Consider the following 20,804-nt stretch of genomic DNA (forward strand, 5'->3'; position numbering starts at 1 on the left):
TGTCTGTTTGTATCAGGATCGTCATGTCTTGTATTGGAGCATGAAATGCCCTGAGAGCCAGCTGTATAGCCAGCAGCTCCAAGTGGTTGATGTGGAAGGATTACTGGCCAGGCGTCCAACTGCCCTGAAAGGTGAAATGTTTGAGATGTGCACCCCAGCCGAAGAGTGAGGCATCCGTGGTGATGGTCCCTTGTGGAACCGGGTGGAGGAAAGTCCTCTCCTTCATTAGGTTGTTTGTGTTCCACCACTGCAGAGAGCGACGCGTGCGGCCCCAAACCAACACTAGATCCTCTAGATGACCCTCCGCTTGAGACCACTGTGCAGCTAAGCACTCCTGTAATGGTCATGCCTGCAGTCTGGTATGAGGAACTATAGTTATTCAAGATGCCATCATGCCAAGCAGTCTCATCAAAGTTCAGACTTTCACCAGACTATCTGGCTGAAAAAGAGGCAGCACGTTTTGGAAGGCTTGCACTCATGCTGGGGACTGGGGAACGCCTTCCCTACCCATGAGTCTAAGATGCTCGGAGGAAGGGCCGCACTTGAAGGGGTTGGAGGTGGGATTTGGTCAGATTGATGCTGAAGTCTCGATTGTGTAAGGTCTGGATGGTGCTTTGGGTATGCACTGAGCAAGCTGGTGCGTTGCGCTCCTGATCAGCCAGTCGCGCAGATAAGAAAACACATGGACGCCACTCCTCCTGAGAGGAGCTGCTACCATGGCCAGATATTTGGCAAAGAGCCTTGGGTCTGTGGTAACCCCGATTGGAAGTACCTGGAAATGGTAATGTTGTCCACTCACCACAAACCTCAAGTACCTTAGATGCGTTGCAAGTACGGGTATGTAGAAGTAGGCGTCCTTCAGATCGAGGGCTGTCATGAAGTCTCCTTTCTGGAGTAGTGCTATGAGGTCTTGTAGAGTCACCATGTTGAAGTGCTCCAATAGAATGCATTTGTTAAGGGGCCTGAGATCGAGGAAGGGTCAGAGGAAAGTACTAGGAATATTTTGCAGTGTTGTTAAGGTACCGGTTCTGCGACCCCTTTGGCGAGGAGGGTCCGTATCTCCTCTTCAAGGAGTCACAAATGTTCTGAGGACATTTTGTGTTGGCGGGGTGGAATGTTTGGTGGTGTCTGAGTGAGTTCCAGACAGAATCTCTCCCGCTTGATGTTGAGAACCCAACGGTCGGAGGTGATTTCTGACCAATGGGACAGAAACCCCTGCAACTGTTCCCGACAGGTGTTATGTGGTCGGGGGGGGGAGGCGGTGGAGAGTGTCACTTTTTTGGAGGGATAGTCCCTTTTGAAGCTGCTTCCTTTTCTCTACCTTTATCATTATGTCCCTGTAACCTCTCCTGTTGTAGCCCAGTGAAGGCGATTGCTGTGTGGGCCTTGTGAATGTGGAGGAAGTAGTGTCGAAAGGAACCATGTAGTTGTGGGTGTCTGTAGGGTGCCCATCGCTTTGTCAATGTCAGTATCTTTCTTGATTTTTTTCTAACATATCGTTGGCCTAATGGCCAAAGCAGTAAGTTGCTATAAGTTGCTCTCTCTCAGCCATGTCATGTGTTTCTCACCCATCCTCTGTGTTGCTTCCTCCTGCTGCTCTCTGTCTTGCCCTCTCTACTCACATCTTCCATGTTTCTTTTCCCAACTTCTGCCCGCCATGTTGCTTTTGCCCCCTCCCCCTCAATTATGTTTCCACCCCGCCCACCATGTTGCCTCCAGTCCCCCCACCTTCCATGTTTCTTTTTCCAATCCCTGCCCGCCATGTTACTTTTGCCCCTCGCCCTCAATGTTGTTTCCACCCCGCCCTCCGTGTTGCCTCAAGCCCCCTAGCCCTCCATGTTGCTTCCCCTGCATGTGCTCTCCGTGTTGCTTCACGCACCAGCTTTAAAAAACAAACTTTCACACTACTTTGTATATATTTACTGATAGAACTCTGATCGGTAAATAAAAAGAAACAAAAGGTCTCAGGAGGGGCACGCATGCCTACATCATAGTTTTTTCTCCACCTCAGATATACCGCACTGCATTGAGGATGCTGCAGAGCATCTCTATAAACCGATGGCAAAGCCAATAGATCCCACAGACGCAACCTATTGGCATTGCCAAAGCTTGTTTTTCTTGATCTTTCTCTCTTTTAAAAGGGAAAGGCACTGGAGTTGGAGGTAAGCACCATTCTCACAATACTAGTTCTCCTGGTGAGAATGGAATGATAAGGACCCTCCTGAGCAGAGGGAAAAGTTTGTCACTGCTCTGGAGGACTTCAAGTTACTCTGGCTCCAACGCAGCACCCTTCACCAGGTCCACAAACCTCACATTAAAGTCACCAAAGAAACAGAGATGCGCGTGCCCATGCTCATGCCTGTGCATACCATGAACTTCTTATCTGAAGGTTGGTGGCAAAGTACCGCCTTCGCTTTCAGGGGAACCACTTATGCATCAGAACGGTACTGAACCACCCAGACAACCAGCCGAGGCCAACCCAGACAACCAGCGGAGGCCAACCCAGACCACCCAGACAACCAGCGGAGGCCAACTCAGACCACCCAGACAAGCAGCGGAGGCCAACACAGACAACACAGACAACCAGGGGAGGCCAACCCAGACAACCAGCGGAGGCCAACCTACCAGAAGGGCTTCATCCGGGATGGTGGGCGAGAGCTCGGCCGACACAGTGCGGATGGGCGTCAGGCCGGGCAGTGAGACGTTGGACAGGCGTCTCTTCCGCACCCCGCTGCAGTTGTTGGGGATCTTGAACGCGCATCTCTTGTGATAGTTCAGCCCACATCCTAAAGAGAGAAGAAAGCAGTGGTTGAGAGCTGGCCCGACGTACTGACTGCAACACAGTAGCCGAATGCCTCCACCCAGACAACAGGGGGGTGTTACAAGCAATGGTGTCTTTACGAACACGTTCGATGGATCACATCATGCACTTCTATCTCACTTGATTTCTGTGCAGTTCTGCAGAAAAGCATTGCTCATGAGCCAATCCACATTCAGTGTGGACTGATAATGCAAGCAGAGTTGACAACACCCTTTTTTATCTTCAGCCATTTATGTGTTTAAACTATGACTTAGTTTACAGTAATTCAGAGCGAAAGGTACCTTTTCTTTGTACCTATAAGATTAATATTTTCCTGTGATGTGCATTAAAACTAAAAAGGGTTTTTATACCTGTTCCAAGTACACTGACTTGCTAGGAAGGACCCAGACTGTTCTATTGAGTTTGAATGCAATAGTTATTTATTGTTTTACTTATTTGAAAATTGTTACTGAGCACTACCTCGCAGTGCGCATGACAGGAATGTCCCATCATGGTCTGAGGGAGTGGAAGAACCTCTGACATTTGCACCAGAGGCTTCCCCCTTAAAAGGCTGGGGTCGGGCGGAATAGCTTTTGGGTCAGCCCTGACTCCTCCCACCCCGAGCAGTGACATCTGATGTCATTGCCATGATGGACTGCCCCAAAACATTAATAATGGTTCCCTCAGAGAATTCTTAAAGGCCAAGCTTGCTAGGGAGAACAAATATGAGCTCACACACAAGCAATTAACAGGTATTTAATTCCTGCTTGTACATTCCATGAGAACAGAATCCAATAAGCAGATGCTCCAATAAACAGAGTGAATGTGATAGGTGACAAGAGGGATTTACAAAGTGCACTAGGGCTATATATACAGAAGCAATAGGTTTACAACAATGCTGACTCAAGTCTACACAAAAATGATTCAAAGTTAAGAGTTCAACTTTGTCCACTCGAGTTCATGTCAGTTGGCAAGTTATTACCTCGACCTTTGACCCATGTAACGATTGGAAAAGGGTCTTCATCAGGACATATAAGGAAACAACCTACATAAAGACACAAAACAAAGAAACCACAGAAAAGGATCCCCTCAGTGTCCATTCATAGAAACAGATTCAAGGCAGAGCAGCAGGTGAGGGTTGCAGCCAGGCTTCTAGGGCTTTCCCCCACTTGCAAGGGGGGGTAGAGATGCTAAAGAGGCATGGCTGTAAGGGGAGTCTAGACCCTTTCCAGCAATGTCTCTTCTAAAAGGATTCCTGCTTGGGGATTGTTGGTGCGCCACAATACCCAATCAGGAATACTCAATAGTTGCAGGCAAGAGTTTTTTGTATTTGGGGAGGAGGGCGCGCCCTCCAGTCAAGGGTTGACCCCCAGCTTAATTTTTTAAAGTTTTCGTTTCCCTGAGGCAGGCCGATCAGGCTGCCTTACATATGGCGATTGTCCCACACGGAAAGGAACGCTTGGCAGCCATTTTTTTTAGATTCACCTGTGTCTCAGGCTTTATGTGCCTTCTTTCCCCCCAGGGCATGAACTGTAAGTTGTTGGAGGCCTACCACTCAGGTGGGGTACTGTTTCCATTGGAAGAAGTGTGGGAATATTAGGTGGTAGGAATTTTGTGGATCCCCACGGATTTCAGAAGTTTACATTCCAGGAATGTGAGGAAAATGCATGATTGTAGCCAACGTTTGAGGTTCGCAGGGCATTGGGAGTACACACTGTCTTGAGATCCATGCAAGACAGGTCACCCTGGACTCCCCTGGGTGTCTAGTTTAAAAAAATGTTTTGATAAGGTATGTTTCGCTGGGTGGTGGCCGACCCAAGGTACAAAGTCTGCAGCTACGCCAAAACATGTAGTGTTTTTTCAGGAAATGTTGAAGTCCCCATGTTGGCTTTTAGGACCTTTCAGGTGATGGTGCTAGGCCTTGGTACACAAGTCTGGCCCCTTTTTATTGGGTGATGGGTGGGAATACTGTGTGGTAGGAATTGTGTGGGTCCCTGCAGATTCCTGAAGTTTCTGTCTCAGAAATGTGAGGAAAGTGCGAAAGTTTAGCTAACATTTGAAGTTTGCAGGGTATTGTGGGTACAAAAAGGTCATGGTATATGCGGGTCAGACCACCCTGGACTCCCACGGGTGTCTAGTTACCAACAAGCATTTGCAATGCAACAGGTCTCACATTTGCAAGAGTTTGAGCTATTGGCATTGTAAATGACAATGCCTTTTATTTATGTGTTTGTTTTCGCAACAGATAAATAAAAGGCATTGCCATTTACAATGCCAATAGCTTAAATTCTTGCAAATGCGAGACCTCTTGCATTGTAAATGCTCGTTTGTAAAAGCACCCCATGCCGCGTTTTCACTTCAATTCTGGCCGCTCCCCTTTCTTTAGATGCGGCTCGTCTAAAGAAAGGTGCGCAGCCGTCATTAAAGTGAAAGCGCAGTATGGGGTGCTTTTACAAAAGAATGCATTTGTTTGTCATGTTGACAAATATATATATATATATTTTTTGTAAAAGCACCCCATACCGCCCTTTCACTTTTATGGCGGCTGCGTCCCTTTCTATAGATGCAGTTCGTTTAAAGAAAGGGGCTTGGCCACCATTAAAGTGAAATCATGGCATGGGGCTCTTTTACAAAAAAAAAAGCATTTAGTGCTCAAGTTGAGAATTCAAATGCTTTCTTTTTGTAAAAGCGCCCCATTCCATGCTTTCACTTTAATAGCGGCCTTGCACCTTTCTTTAGACAAGCCGCTTCTAAAGAAAGCGGAGCGTCCACCATTAACCTGAAAGCACGGAATGGGGTGCTTGAAAAACAAAAAAGTTAATAAATAGAAAAAAAAACATGTGGCCACGTTGTTGCGAGAGAGCATGTCCTGCCTGCCTACAAATAGTGCATGTAGGCTGTAATTAAAGCCTATCAAGTAACAACACATATAACAGGGGGTGTCCTCATGGGAGGTTACAAGATGAGAAAAGGTGGTACTAAGGAGGGACTACTAAGAATGTTGACCAATGAAAAGCCACAGTTTACAAACGACAGTGACAGGAGCCAATAAAAAGTCCATACCTGAATACAGCATGTCTCGAAGAGACAGCGCAAGCGTTGCCTAGGCGAGACCTAAAAATGTCTGGCTTTGGTAGGTTTCCCAGTGTGGCTGCCGTGCGAGGGCCTAAATTCTACAATTACTTCATCAAAACAGGAAATGCTGAAATCTACAGGTTGCGTTCTGTGGACTTTTGGGCCATGGGCGCTAGCTAGGCCCAGCATCACAAGTGTGGAAAGTTTGTATTGGGAGAAGAGTGGGAACACTGGTATAACATTTGTTATTAAATATTTAAGTTAACTCAATTTTCGTATTCCAAATATAAGCCACAAGCATGAGTACATTTTGCATAATGCCCTCTCAATCACATGATAGTATAACCCCAGATTTAGAGTTGCACAAATAACCACAATTCCTAAAATCAGCATCTAGGGTACATTTAAAAAATACATGGCATTCCTTCATGTTCATTTTTCATTTGTTTGATTTTACCAATTGATTTGCTGTATAGTCGACACACAATGAAAAATCATTAAAAGCTGCAGGTCAGTTGTTGGCTCTGGGTATCGTATGTTTTTGGACCACCAACAAACACTACATATCTCTATGATCAGAAAGATCTGATGGACGTAACAATAAGTTACTTTTATAAATCGACCATCGGGGCACAGATAAAAACTTTGACATCTTTTTCTACTTTTTCCTAATTTATTACTGACCTGTCCCTTTGAGAAATTCTGAATTTTGTCTAGGTTTTAGAAATGTATAGCTTTCCGGTTTCACTGATTGGTTTCACACGTGTTTCACCATAAATTGCAAGTAGAAACCACATAATATAGGACAAGCATTGGCATAGCCAATAGGTCTCGCCTTTGGGACCTTATAAGTGTGTAGCGTTGCAGCACATGATCCTGGATGATTCATTATAGCTTAATTTCTGAATATGTGTAAGGTTATATCAATCCAAAATTGGAACCTGTGGAAGCTCGTGACATTGGAAGCAGTGCTGGAAGTAACGCACGCGCCATGACGCACTGACCAGGCACGTTAACTGTAACACAAAGCAGAGCAGGGTGAAAATAGCGACGCACCGAACGGACATTCATGTGAGCACAAGTGGATGCAACCACCCTCAGTTGCCACCTACTGACTGGGTTCTTTCAGTGTTCCTCCTCAGCCCTGGCATGGCCTGGCACACGGGATTGGCAGCGGGTGTGGGAAAGGTTTACATTTTTTCGTGAGGACATAGTTCTGTCATATTTTGCCATTGGGTGTTTTTGAGTAGAGATATGTTTCTTAGTTGCTTCCTTCACATGGCCCCCAAGTGGTTATCACCAGATGCCAGTTATGAAGTAACATATGACCCAAGCGCGTGATGTCATCAGTCACTATGAGGCCTGCGCAGTTGGTGAAGTTTGTGAACCTCTCAAGTGATTGAACGTCGGAGTGCATGAATAAATTATACATGTTTATAGCGCCTTGGACCCAGAAGTAGAGCCTCTCGAGGCACCTAGCTGCAGGAGCTTTAGGGTGCAACTCACCAGAGGGGATAAAGGCACTATCTTGACATCACTCTACCCCCAGGTTTCAGGTGATACCAGGCCACGGTGCGCGTGGGTTGAAGGTTCTGGCCATCCGAGAAGCGCTCTGCTCTTTGACCCAACCTGTCCAGCTTTGGAGGGAGGTCACTCTGTTCCCTTCCCAAATCACACATGACACCACGCAGACACAGTGAGGTTGTGACGGTGTGGATGCAGGCCGGGGTGCCAGCAGCCCACCCCTCTGGGGAGCCAGGGAGCCAACGGAATGCAGAAGAAAAGCCCTCGCAAGGGGACATAGATAGGTGATGCAGATGAGCTGATGGGGGCCCTCGCCTGGGAGCAGCCTGATTAATTACAAAGGCCCCCACGGACCCCCGCCTTCTGCGGCTGCACACATGTCTAGCAACCCTTTAATCTTGAGTCCTGTAAACACGGGGTTAGTGTCCCCCAGTGCCCCCTCCCATGCTGAAGCATGCTAAGCATTTGTCTTCCCTGGGGGTGTGAGGTGGTGTCAGCCCCCCTCCCCCCTCTTCTGCTAGCCCCGCTGCTGAGCATAGCTGCGCTTCAGTCAGACGTGTCTGGGAATCAAAGGGGCCACACCTGGGCCCTGCCAGTGAAAGTCAAGCACCTGCTTATTAGAGGATCATAGAGGTATGCCCCCCACCCCTCTCCCAAGGGAGGTGAAACCGCCGCCGATGCTGAGATCTTTCACACCCCTCTCCTGGACAACATTTGGCTCAGGTATGAGACCTCTTTAAGAACGTGCCCCCGACAGCTGGCGTGGTGTGACCGCTCTGGATAAACAAACGCACCCAAAATGTGAGGTGCTCGTGGCAAAAATGTGTGCGACGTAATATATGAGAGCGACAATCTGCGTTGTTGGGGTCATCTGTGATAACAACGTGTGAGGCAGTGGGGAGAGTTTTATTGCATCTGTCCTTAAACATTTTTCAGCAGAGGAGGGTTTGTCATAAACGGCTTTAACCCCTTCGCCGCGGTGCAAATTCCGCCGCGGCGCTGGGGGGGTGCATGGGTGAGCGCGGCGCAGCCATGCTCGTGACGGAACCATGCCGTCATGAGTCATGTGCTCATGACGGCGTGGTTCCGACACGACTCCGCCCACTCTTTATTTCGCCCGCACAGGCGGGAAATCAGCGACACGTGGGCGGAGTGGCCACAGCATGACGGAACCACGCCGTCATGAGCACACGCCGCCCGTGGCTCATGACGGCGTGGCTCCGTCATGCGCACGCAAGGGGTTAAATGAACGTATGTTTGCAAATAAAATGGGATGCCACATAAACAAATTACTCAGTGTTAGAAGACATACCAGACGCGTCCCCTCAGTATTTGAGGACATTCCTTGCCTACAATGTTCACTCCATTCCAGCTTGATGAGGGCTGAACATGCAGAACACCATGAACTGCTGCAGAAATCAAATTAAAATAATATACCGTCCGGGACTTGACAGTTTCTCCGGAACAACAGAAGCCTGTCTCCATGGTCATACTTTGATACTAAGAAGCTGCAGGACTAGAGGTTGGGATGGTGTGGAAATATGGATTTTTCCGATCAGTTATGTCCCCTATCTTGGACCCCAACGGTTTCATGTATGAATCACAAGTACATGTATGTTCCCTCCAGTTCCAGTTATGAAGACGCAAACACATGTGCGTCCACCGTCAACATGTCCTCTTTCAGATCCGCCATAAATAGGCCGGATATTCCATTCCTAAGTATGAAAGGCCACCGGCTTTATATGGTTCACTTATGCCATTTTACAGTCCAGGCAAGTAGGCCCTGATTCTGTCATCAAGCTTTTCTTGCCTTCTGCCTCTGAAAGCTCCAGTCTGAGCCTGCATCTGTGACCATGAACTTTGTCTCATTCCCTGCGCGACTCACGAAGCCTGACATCAGCCTGTTGCCTGCCAAAAACTGTATTTCACCTTCGAAATTATCTGCTCCGCTCCCTGCCCAATGCATTCCTGTCTAGTAGTTTAAGTAAACATTCTTCCAGCTACCGAGCAAAGGCCCGGCTTCTCTGTCTTTATGCAAGTAATTCATAGCCCTATTATTATGGAAGACTTCTGCCCTCGCATCTAGTGTAGACACTTTGACGCTTGTACACGCACTAACAGTCAGTATAGTCAGTATAGAATAAGATTCTACTCTAAGAGACCTCTCTTTTGGATAACATAGTTCTTTAAACATAGGATGTTAGATATGATTTGGGATTAGGTTGACTTGACCCTCCAGACTTCTGTCGCCACATGTAGAACGAAATGTCAAGTCCCCTTCACCCCCTAGTTGCACGTCAATCACACGTCATGCTGCTGCGCGCGCATTTCTGCCAAGTATTTCTGCTGACATTGCGAAATTCTTTCATGGAACCACCCTATTATGACATCACACCTGATGACGTTCTTTAGTCACACCCAGTTACGCCCACTTTTGCTACGTATGTATGTTTTATCTTCACTATCAATTGTTACGCCTCTTGCATTTGCTTCACTGTAATGCCTATTGTATAAAAGTGATTACTTATCAATAAAGTATGTACTTCACTTCCTGAACCTCCGTGGTGATGGAACTTGGAGTCACCGATTCGAATCGTCCATTGGAATAAAGCCCATTCCGAACCTCTAATACCACGGATTTTGCCTCTTATTTACTGAGCTATTTTTATTATGTTTCTGTATCAAATTAAGTCCCGGTAATTAAATTATTTACCACATGAATGGCGCCCGAACAGGGACACTTTCTCATCTCACGCGCCGGCGGTGCGTTGCAGGCCCGGTCTCCTGCCACAGCTGGACAGACAACAACGCGTACCAGCAGGATTTCCTGTATCTCCCTCCGGTCAAGCGGGGGCGACTGAGGCTGCGATCAACACCCAGACGAGGCGGTGAGAAGTGCGAAGTATCCCGACCAGAGCCTAGCTGAGAGAGCGAGATCCGAGGTATACAGAGGCCCACCAAGTTCCGAAGTTCCGAGGTTTCCGATGTTCCGGAGTGTCAGAAGTTTTCGAGTCGAGTCCAGTCCGGTCCAGTTCAGTTCCGTTCCGAGGCCTTCCGTTCCGAGCTACCCGGTGAGTACCATTACTGGGGAGGCGTTCTGACGTGCACATAGGTTGTGCCGGTCAAGACGGGTTTGGGTACACAAATCCGGTCTGCACTGTTTTAGCAGTGTATCTGTACTGTTTAGCAGTATATCTAGTATATCAAGTATATAAATTCAGAATAAATCAGTTAATGTCGAGTATTATGTTTAGTGATTAAGTTTCCTTAGATCGTCATCATCGTTGTTGCTCATTTAAATGTTAAATGTTAAATGTGTTAATACGTCCTGCATATTGTGGTGTGAATGACTGTTCATTATCGTGTTTATTGTATTAAGTTTGTCCAAGATCAAGTATCAGATCAGTTCTCAATATGCCGCTCTTTTCGAAATTAAGACAGATCACAACTAGAAAAGGGGTACTCGAAGAAGCTGTTCCTATTCCTCCTAGGGACACTCCAGGGTACTTCATGTATCATAAACACGGCTTAGACGCTATATTATTTCTTGATTTATGGGTAGACTACACCAAGGAATTACCAGAAAGTCAGAGGTGGCCCGCAGCTGGGACCTGGGATGCAGGGTGCATCATGAAAGTAGAGGAAGAGTTATGGAAAAGGAAAGCCAGACAGTCACAGAAAGACGCCGTTGAGTTATGGCGTAAAGAATCTCATAGACGTACAGAAAAAGCACTCCGACAGGAGGAGAAAAATAAGGAGAGTTCAAATAAAGTCCGAGAAAATCTATTAATTGAAGAAGGTACACGAGTGAAATCAGAACAAGTAGACAGACAAAGAAATGCTCTTATGATTGGTATGTACCCCCTCCTGGCCGAGGGATTACCTAAGGCTACTCCGGAGGTACCAAAAGACTTGCCACCCCCATTGTTCCCAATAAAAATGCATCCTAAGGGGCATCCTAGAACAGCAGAAGATGTTTTTCTTTCCTCATACTTAGATGACGCAGCTCCCGAGTATGCTAACCCCGCCCCACATAGACCGTCTGCCGGGGAGGTTCAACGCCAAGATCCTGTATCTGTATCTCTACAGCAACAAACCCTGACACAAGTTCCGGCAAGCACATCTGTTTCCACATCTGTTCCTACAGCTACTTCTATAGCTGTGTCCACACCTATAGTTGCTGTATCGCGTTCAACGAATCCTTTCACGCCCGATACCCCAGATGGGGCTACCGGAGGTGCTACCAACATTTTTTCTACGCCACCCAGAGTAAATAAACTTACCTTTCAAGAATCAGCACATCCACGTACCCCCAAACTCATAAATGCCCGCACGCTTAAGGAACTTCTAGTAGATTGTAGATATGACCCTGTGCCCGGCAAAGAGGACGAAATGATCATGGCATCATTACGTATCAGACGAGCCGCGGTGTATTTAGGGAAGTTACCAGGAATGACTGTGCATCTAGATAATATATACCATTTTGTCCAAACAGGGCGAGATTCTGAATGTATTAACAGAGCTATGGAATACCAGAAAGTGGAGATACAGGGGGAACTGTTACGTTTCCTCATAAATTGTGTGATCAGAAATCAAGACCGACCGGGGGTAGATCCGGAAGCAATGCAAACTCTTACCAGATGGAGCCAGAATATATCAGAAGGGAGACATGATAAGCAAAAATGTATAATAGCCATGTGCCGAAAGATCCGTAGAGAAATAGAACGCCTACACGAAGAGAGATTAGCGGTAGACCAGTTCGAACAAAGCGAGGAGGAAGGATCAGGACTGCCCACAGGACAGTCAGAAACCATAGCCTATGTAGGTAGAGGAAGATCTTGTAATAGTACTAGATGTTTTTCTGACCCGATACGTCCGATATGTCCAGATAATAACAGGAATTTCCAAACACCTATAATAAATATAAGGTCCCCCGAGCATTCGTTCCAAGCCGCTGACAAATTACTCCGAGAAAGAAGGGGTTATATTTACTCGATTCTATGGATGAACAAGAATTAGCCAGGTCAGCCGTTCATTGGATTGACAGTCCCGGAAAGTATGGTGATGATACAGTAGCACACACATTTTTGAACCTCACCCCAGATGAACAGCGTTTAGCTGGGATTTATATGATTCAACAACTCCTTATACTATATAAAAGCCAACATTCAGATCCTGGTCTCTTACCTGATATATTGACTGAATTACTCACGAATAGATGGAGAGGTTCAGGTACTAAGTTAATTAGAGAAATACTAGAATCAAGAAAGCAGTACATTCTTTTTGTATGCCCAGAACATGTCTCACTGCCCATCAAGGAAAGAACGACGTATTACATGGACAGACAGAATCCCTTACGAGAAGTACACCCAATAAAAGGCGAGGACAATGAGTTTAAACGTGTATTTGTATATACGCCCATATCGAAAATAGAATTGTTACAAATGAAGAAAGTGGTACCCAGTCATGACAAAGACCCAGCGGGTTTCCACCGAGAAATAAAAGACATGTTACTCATGGGAGAGTATACCTATCCCGACATTATGACAATATTAAAGGTATTAATGCCTGCTGGCATTTATGAAAAACTCAAGGAAAAAGAGTGGGAGGTGGGAGACCAAAAGATAGACTGGACAGCATTAGAAGCAGAAGAAAAGGCCCGAACTGCAGGAGCAGGGCTTGGGGATAAAACTAAAGCACTCCCAGGTTTACTAGTACAGGTACTGCCACGTTTATTAACTACGAAAAAGGAAGACTGGGGTGCAATCTCAGCCTGTAAACAAAAGCAAGATGAAGACACTAGTGATTTCTATGCCCGATTTGAAAAATGTTTTGGTATAAATAGTGGCATAAAAGCAAGTAGCGAATCATACCCACATCTGTTTGTGACAAAATTAGTTGAAAACTCCTTGCCCCAAGTGAAGAATAGAGTATTAAAATTCGAGAGTACCTGGCAAGGTAACACCCCATCACAAATGTTACAAATGTTACAGTATCATCACAATAGAATTAGAGAGGAACAAGAACATGAACAAAGACGCATGAAAGACACAAAAATGAAAATGCTAGTCTCCCAGACAGTTCCAGCTGAAGGACATAAAAAGGGTACGACACATTCCGGTGATTCAGCAGGACCTGTAAAAGGGACATGCAACTATTGTAAACAGCCAGGACATTACATACACGATTGCCCAGTCCTGAAGCGTAATATTGCCACAGGTAAAACACAGGAAAGACCACGGCCACCTAGACAGGATCAGAATGAACAAGGGGCCCCGCAGCATGCACAGTCCATGCCAGCTCCACAACAGTCTATACAGTTTGTGCCAGCTGCACCAGCGCTGCCTGTTGCTGCCACACAAACCACGACACGACAGCTGTACCAGACCGCACAGTACGACTATCCTGATTATCAACGATACGCATGAACCAGCCTAGAGAGGGAAGTTGACTTACCCCTTATCGAGGTCCCTGTAGACCAAGAAGGACCTTATGTACATAGTGAATTATTAGGCCAAGATAGAAAATTTTTACTTGATACAGGGGCAAGTCGAACAACTATAAAACGTAGTGAAGTTCCAGGGGCACCCCTCTCAGGCTCACAGAATATTTCCCTTGGTTTTTCAGGAAAACCTATTGTTAATGAAGTATCACAGCCTCTTCCACTTACGATAGGACCTTTGACCCGAACTACAGATTTATTGCTTACTAAATCATGTCCAGAAAACTTGTTAGGTATAAAAACACTGAAAGCTCTAGGAGCTATAATATGTTGTTCTCCGGAAGGAGTAAGATTGTTTTTACGTGATTTCAAAGGTCACTATGTGTCTCGAGACATAGATCCCCGACTACAGACTTTACCTACACATTTATGGGCACAAGGCCCTACTGATGTTGGTTGCATGAATATTACACCATATCGAGTTACACTAAAGGCAGGAGTGGTACTACCACGAATGCGACAATACAAGTTACCACCAGATGCTGTAGTGGCGTTACTGCAAATCATTGACGAGCTCATTGCCCAAGGAGTGGTTGTGGAAACAGACTCCAATGTATGTAATTCCCCGATAATTCCGATTCTTAAACGAACAGATCCAAAATATGCCCCGACTACTGCCAAACAGTTGGTTCGAGAATTCTTCCCACGGTACGGTTTACCACGTGTTGTCTACTCAGATAACGGCCAGCCGTTCTCATCCGAACTAATGAAACACGTCTCACTTTTGTTAGGCTACCAGTGGAAATTCCACTGTGTCCGACACCCCGAGGCAGCAGGTCTCGTGGAAAGACATAATCAGACCCTGAAAATCAGATTGTCCAAAATATGCAGAGAGAAAGGTGTCGACTGGGTAGTAGCATTACCAGTTGCACTCTTTTACATGAGAATGGTAGCACACTCTCGAACAGGGCTATCCCCGTATGAGGTGATCTTTGGCAGACCACCAAATATGTGGGGGACGCCTATACCACGCAAAATAACTGATATTGACTGTAATATGCTGACAGATTACTTGGCTTCCTTGATGTCTGCACTACAATCTTGTCGTTCACAGGTAGCTGCAGCCTTTCCTGACAACACTGAGGTGAAACCCCATGACGTAGTTCCGGGGGACCTGGTCTTAGTGAGGAACTTTGATCGGAAGACTCAGCTGGATCCTAGGTGGAAGTCGCCGCAACTGGTCTGGCTTACCACAAGGACAGCCGTGAAGATCGAAGGCAGAAAAGGCTGGGTACATTCAAGTCATATCAAGAAATTTCATGGACTACCATCGGATGTAAATACCACACCTCGTGTGTCTTCACCCATTGACTCAAAGCTCCCTTTGGTTGAAATGAGTAATCACGAACAATACAAACTAAAACTCAGGTCTAACCAGTCAGGCAATTTGACTGTTTAAGTCCTCTCCAAGGTGAAGCGGTTGAATTTGTCTCTGACATGTATCCCTTAGACCTGAATAGAGAAAAAACCCGAAAAATGTTGAAACAACATGCGTACTGTAAATCACTGCGTAGTCATTGTATAGTGACGTTATTAATTTTGTTTTTCTTAAGTCTTTTAATAATTACTGCAAGTATATTGTTGCACATATATTATCCTATTTCTAGACATGTTTATAATGTTACTGCTGAACATTCTTTTAGTGAATTACCTCCGCATGAGTTGTCTTATAGATTTGCGCTGCGCAATAACACGTTTATTAGTATGTTACATCATTCCCATCAGGTTAGCAATGCTACAAATTGTTGGATATGTGGCCGACTCCCTCCCTATCAGAATTATAAAGGAATTCTACCTCTCTTTCCATACCCGTTCACCCACAACGGCTCCTGTGGAGCATGGTTTAGTTTAATTAATTCCCTAGATTCGAATTCTGCAGTTTATCAAGACAACTGGGTATGGGGAAATTTGAACTTAGTTTTACTTAAAGTCTGCTACCCTAACAAGGAGGGACTTCCCAAAAGAACAGGAACTGATCTAGAAAACGAAGTGTATGGATTAGGTAATTTTACGCTTAATCTTATGATCCTAAATGTCGAATCTGAAGCTACTCCAATTTTGCCCGCTATGTCAATATTTCCAGTAAAAGGTGAATTATGTGTAAGAAAGAATGGTTCCATACATATGGGCCATAGTAGTTGCACCACTGTAATAGAATTTAGTGATCAAGGCAAGTCTACATTTAGAGCTTCCCGCCATTCCTATTTCATATGTGGTCAGACGGCCTATGTACGTTTGCCTCAAGATTGGGATGGTACCTGCTACATTGGATTCCTTTTGCCACCTGTTTTCCTAGCTCCTCCTGATTATCACAGAAATACTCATTTAGTACACAATAGAGAAAGGAGAGATCTCCCAATAGTCGATTACACTGAAACAGCATGGGAAAAATACACAGATTTCAATAAAGGTCTCTTTCCCTATATAGGTACCGTTACTAATAGTAAGCTGATACGTAGATTAACTAGAACCCTTGAAGCAGTAGTGAACGAAACTATTTCCGCCTTAGGCAATTTAACAGAAGAGCAGTCTGCTATGCGGATTGTTGTGCTTCAAAATCGTCTTGTCCTTGACGTCATCCTGGCCGATAGGGGCGGAGCTTGTAGGGTCATCGGATCAAGTTGTTGCATTTTCATACCAGAAAATTCGCCATCTGTATATAAAGCCATAACTCGCCTTCATAAGATTGTAAGCCAGATACACCAGAATCCAGGCACCTGGACTTGGTCCGGTTGGTTTTGGAGTGTATTATCTACCTTTGGATGGAAGGTCCTATCCTTCCTAGGTATTGGCCTTCTCATACTATTCAGTTGCTGTCTATGTCTACAATGTGGACCAGCGATCTGTGGTCTGTGTGCCACATCGTATATTCCACCACCAAGATTTCATTCATCCCAGAAGAAAAAAGAAGAACAAATGATGCTATATGAACAGATCAACGGATTGATGAAGATTGATATCTCTTAACGGGCAAGTAGGGGACAAGGAGGGAATGTGGAAATATGGATTTTTCCGATCAGTTATGTCCCCTATCTTGGACCCCAACGGTTTCATGTATGAATCACAAGTACATGTATGTTCCCTCCAGTTCCAGTTATGAAGACGCAAACACATGTGCGTCCACCGTCAACATGTCCTCTTTCAGATCCGCCATAAATAGGCCGGATATTCCATTCCTAAGTATGAAAGGCCACCGGCTTTATATGGTTCACTTATGCCATTTTACAGTCCAGGCAAGTAGGCCCTGATTCTGTCATCAAGCTTTTCTTGCCTTCTGCCTCTGAAAGCTCCAGTCTGAGCCTGCATCTGTGACCATGAACTTTGTCTCATTCCCTGCGCGACTCACGAAGCCTGACATCAGCCTGTTGCCTGCCAAAAACTGTATTTCACCTTCGAAATTATCTGCTCCGCTCCCTGCCCAATGCATTCCTGTCTAGTAGTTTAAGTAAACATTCTTCCAGCTACCGAGCAAAGGCCCGGCTTCTCTGTCTTTATGCAAGTAATTCATAGCCCTATTATTATGGAAGACTTCTGCCCTCGCATCTAGTGTCGACACTTTGACGCTTGTACACGCACTAACAGTCAGTATAGTCAGTATAGAATAAGATTCTACTCTAAGAGACCTCTCTTTTGGATAACATAGTTCTTTAAACATAGGATGTTAGATATGATTTGGGATTAGGTTGACTTGACCCTCCAGACTTCTGTCGCCACATGTAGAACGAAATGTCAAGTCCCCTTCACCCCCTAGTTGCACGTCAATCACACGTCATGCTGCTGCGCGCGCATTTCTGCCAAGTATTTCTGCTGACATTGCGAAATTCTTTCATGGAACCACCCTATTATGACATCACACCTGATGACGTTCTTTAGTCACACCCAGTTACGCCCACTTTTGCTACGTATGTATGTTTTATCTTCACTATCAATTGTTACGCCTCTTGCATTTGCTTCACTGTAATGCCTATTGTATAAAAGTGATTACTTATCAATAAAGTATGTACTTCACTTCCTGAACCTCCGTGGTGATGGAACTTGGAGTCACCGATTCGAATCGTCCATTGGAATAAAGCCCATTCCGAACCTCTAATACCACGGATTTTGCCTCTTATTTACTGAGCTATTTTTATTATGTTTCTGTATCAAATTAAGTCCCGGTAATTAAATTATTTACCACAATGGGGAAGATGAATGCACGGGGTTGGCTAGCACAGAGAAATCCGACACAAAACAGATGGCCCCTGCGCACACCTGACACAAAACAGATGGCCCCTGCGCGCACCTGACACAAAACAGATGGCCCCTGCACGCCGCTGCTGGCTCCCGAGAGCAAAACGCTCTGGAAGTAAACATTTCTAAAGAAGCTGGTACATCCACATGCCTTTGGCCAATTGCGTGCGGAAGCCAGACGCAAAAGCCAATAGCGTGTGAGCACCACACGCACAAGCTTCTACAACAGCTGAAGTGATTCCAAGAGGTCGATTTCCTAGGCAGCGCAAGCGCGCTGCCATAGGCTCAACCTAAAAAATGGACTACAGCTTCGGCAAGTACAAAAACTATGATACAATTTGGTATTTTTACGTTTTATAACTCTGCTTGTTCTCAAGGGCTAGGAAGTCGGTGAACATAGAACTACAAATCTTTTGTTGATGGCATTTTTAATGAAAAACACTCTTTCTTCACAACAATTTTTCCTCTCCCCCCTCTTTTCTCATAAAACTTCCAAATTCTAGCTATATTTTTTTTTCTTAGTTCCTCCAGGGAAATCCACAACCCCTGGGTACCTTTAGAATCCCCAAGACATGGGAAAAATAGGGTGCACATTTGACATGAATACCTTTTGAGGAAAAAAAGAAGTTATGAAGCCTTAAGCTCGTAGTGCCCCACAGATAAAAAAAAAGCTAAGCACTGGGGTGGAAAAGCCTCAACAGGTAAGGGGTTAAACATGCATTTGTTTCAATTGTTTCATGTTATGATGTATTCTAAAGAGTGCTGCAATGTTTGCTGAATGTTTTTATTTCAACAAAATGAAAGAGGGGTTAAGATTAGAGCCTACGCAGACGTGGGCTACGCAGACGGCACTCAGCTCCTCTTCACGTGGAAGGAAAATGACCTGTCCCCGGAGCTAGCCAAAAACTGTCTTGCAGCCGTTTTTAACTGGCTTGCACAGGCTCAGCTCAAGTGCAATGAGGACAAGTCTGAGGTACTTCTGTATGGGTCTTCCCCCCTCAATTCAGGGAGGATCTTTGTCCCGCAGAGTGTCCCAGGCCCAACTCTGTTGGCAACCCAGTTTAAAATCTGGGGGTTTGGTTCAGTAGGACCTCCGGTTTGCTAGGCAGATAAAAAAATTGGCCGGAGTGTGCTTTGGCACATTGAAATCGCTTCGGAAGTTCCTGCCACTGTTACCCAGACCAGCCAAGGAAATGGTGACTCGTGCCCTCATTTTGTCACGTACTGACTATGCCAACGCACTGTATATTGGCTTGCCTGGATACCAACTGAAAAAGTTGCAAATTATTAAAAACGCGGTAGCTTGAATGCTGCTTTGCATCCCTGGCAGATCTAGCCTAAAGCAACACCTATGGGACCTGCATTGGCTCGCCGAGATGCAACGCAACCAGTTCAAGGCTCTCACTCTTGCTTATGGTGCCCTCTGCAAATCTCGGCTGTCGTATCTTAGGACTCGCTTTGACTTCTATGTCCCCCGAAGACAATTGCGCTCTGCCACACTACGTCTTGCAGTCCTCCTCCGTTTTCGTCTTACGCGAACGGGAGGTAGCTCTCTTTCTTTTAAGGCAGCCAAGGCCTGGAATTCCCTTCCTTACGAATTGCGGAATACTCAAGATCTCAGGCTGTTTAAGAAGCAGCTAAAGACCTTGCTTTTTAATGAACTCACCGCTCCTCTCAGCTCCTGCATTTTGCTGTTGGCTTTCGCTCCGGGACACTCTTGAGTATCCGTGCGTGTTACAAATGATTAATAACATAACCAGAGTAATTTCCCAGTGGGAGGTGCAGATAGTATCATTCCTCATCATGGCACTTTCTTCATTCTGGTCTTGATATGCTTTTGTCGTATCTGAGGCAAGGGGTCATAAATGCAATGATAGGTGTCCCAAAGGACAAGCCAAGGGTTGCAGCTGTTGACCTCTGACCTGCCCCAGAATCTCTCCAGCTCTGATGTGTGATTCCTGCCATGCCTCATTCCTCTCACTTTCACCCTTAGCCCCCCACCTCTATGTTATGTTCTCCCTCACCCCTCTACTTGTCCTCTCCACCCTGCTCCATCCAACGTGCCACTCAGGCGCCTACAGTCGGCTACCCACAATGCACAGTCACATCACCTGGTGGTAGCATTTTGGAGAAGAACACAAGGGTCCTTCCTAATCCCCTTTATCACGTCCCTTACTTTCCTCTCTGCAAGTGTCTGTGTCCCCTCTCTAGCGTTCCCATCAGAGCCTCGTGGCAACCTCAGGGTGCCGGAAAATACTATACAAATTACCAACATAACATAAACAGCAGTTAGTCAGGCATGATAGGCTAACAAGATAGGTCATTGAGTTAACGCTCGCCACTGACATCCACTGTGACCTACCAGCCATAAGAATGAATCTCAAATCCTGCGAGGATAAATTGCATGAATTACCTTTTTCCAAAGTGAAATCATATATTTTAAAACTGGGACCATTTACTTAATCAAAAATGAATTAAAATATTTGTCAATAGTTGTCTGTCTAGTGTTTCTGCTCAATGCTCAAGTACCTGGAGAGGTAGTTAAACGGAAAATATGTACACGTTGGTTGTAAATCCCATCATTGTTTCACACACACACACATATATATATATATATATATATATATATATATATATATATATATATATATATATATATATATATATATATAT

At 45.5% G+C, this 20,804-nt stretch overlaps 1 protein-coding gene across 3 annotated transcripts in view; it reads right to left on the minus strand.

Annotated features, from left to right (window-relative positions):
• PRKD1 (protein kinase D1) overlaps positions 1-20,804 on the minus strand; it is a 937,657-nt gene that overhangs the window by 419,160 nt on the left and 497,693 nt on the right. For all 3 annotated transcript variants that reach the window (XM_085627361.1, XM_085627360.1, XM_085627362.1), the window contains exon 4: positions 2,626-2,786. In XM_085627361.1, the coding sequence (XP_085483487.1) occupies positions 2,626-2,786 (161 nt within the window). The remainder of the gene's footprint in view (positions 1-2,625; positions 2,787-20,804) is intronic.

The sequence above is a fragment of the Triturus cristatus genome, chromosome 9 (assembly GCF_964204655.1).
Source record: "Triturus cristatus chromosome 9, aTriCri1.1, whole genome shotgun sequence".
NCBI lineage: Eukaryota > Metazoa > Chordata > Amphibia > Caudata > Salamandridae > Triturus > Triturus cristatus.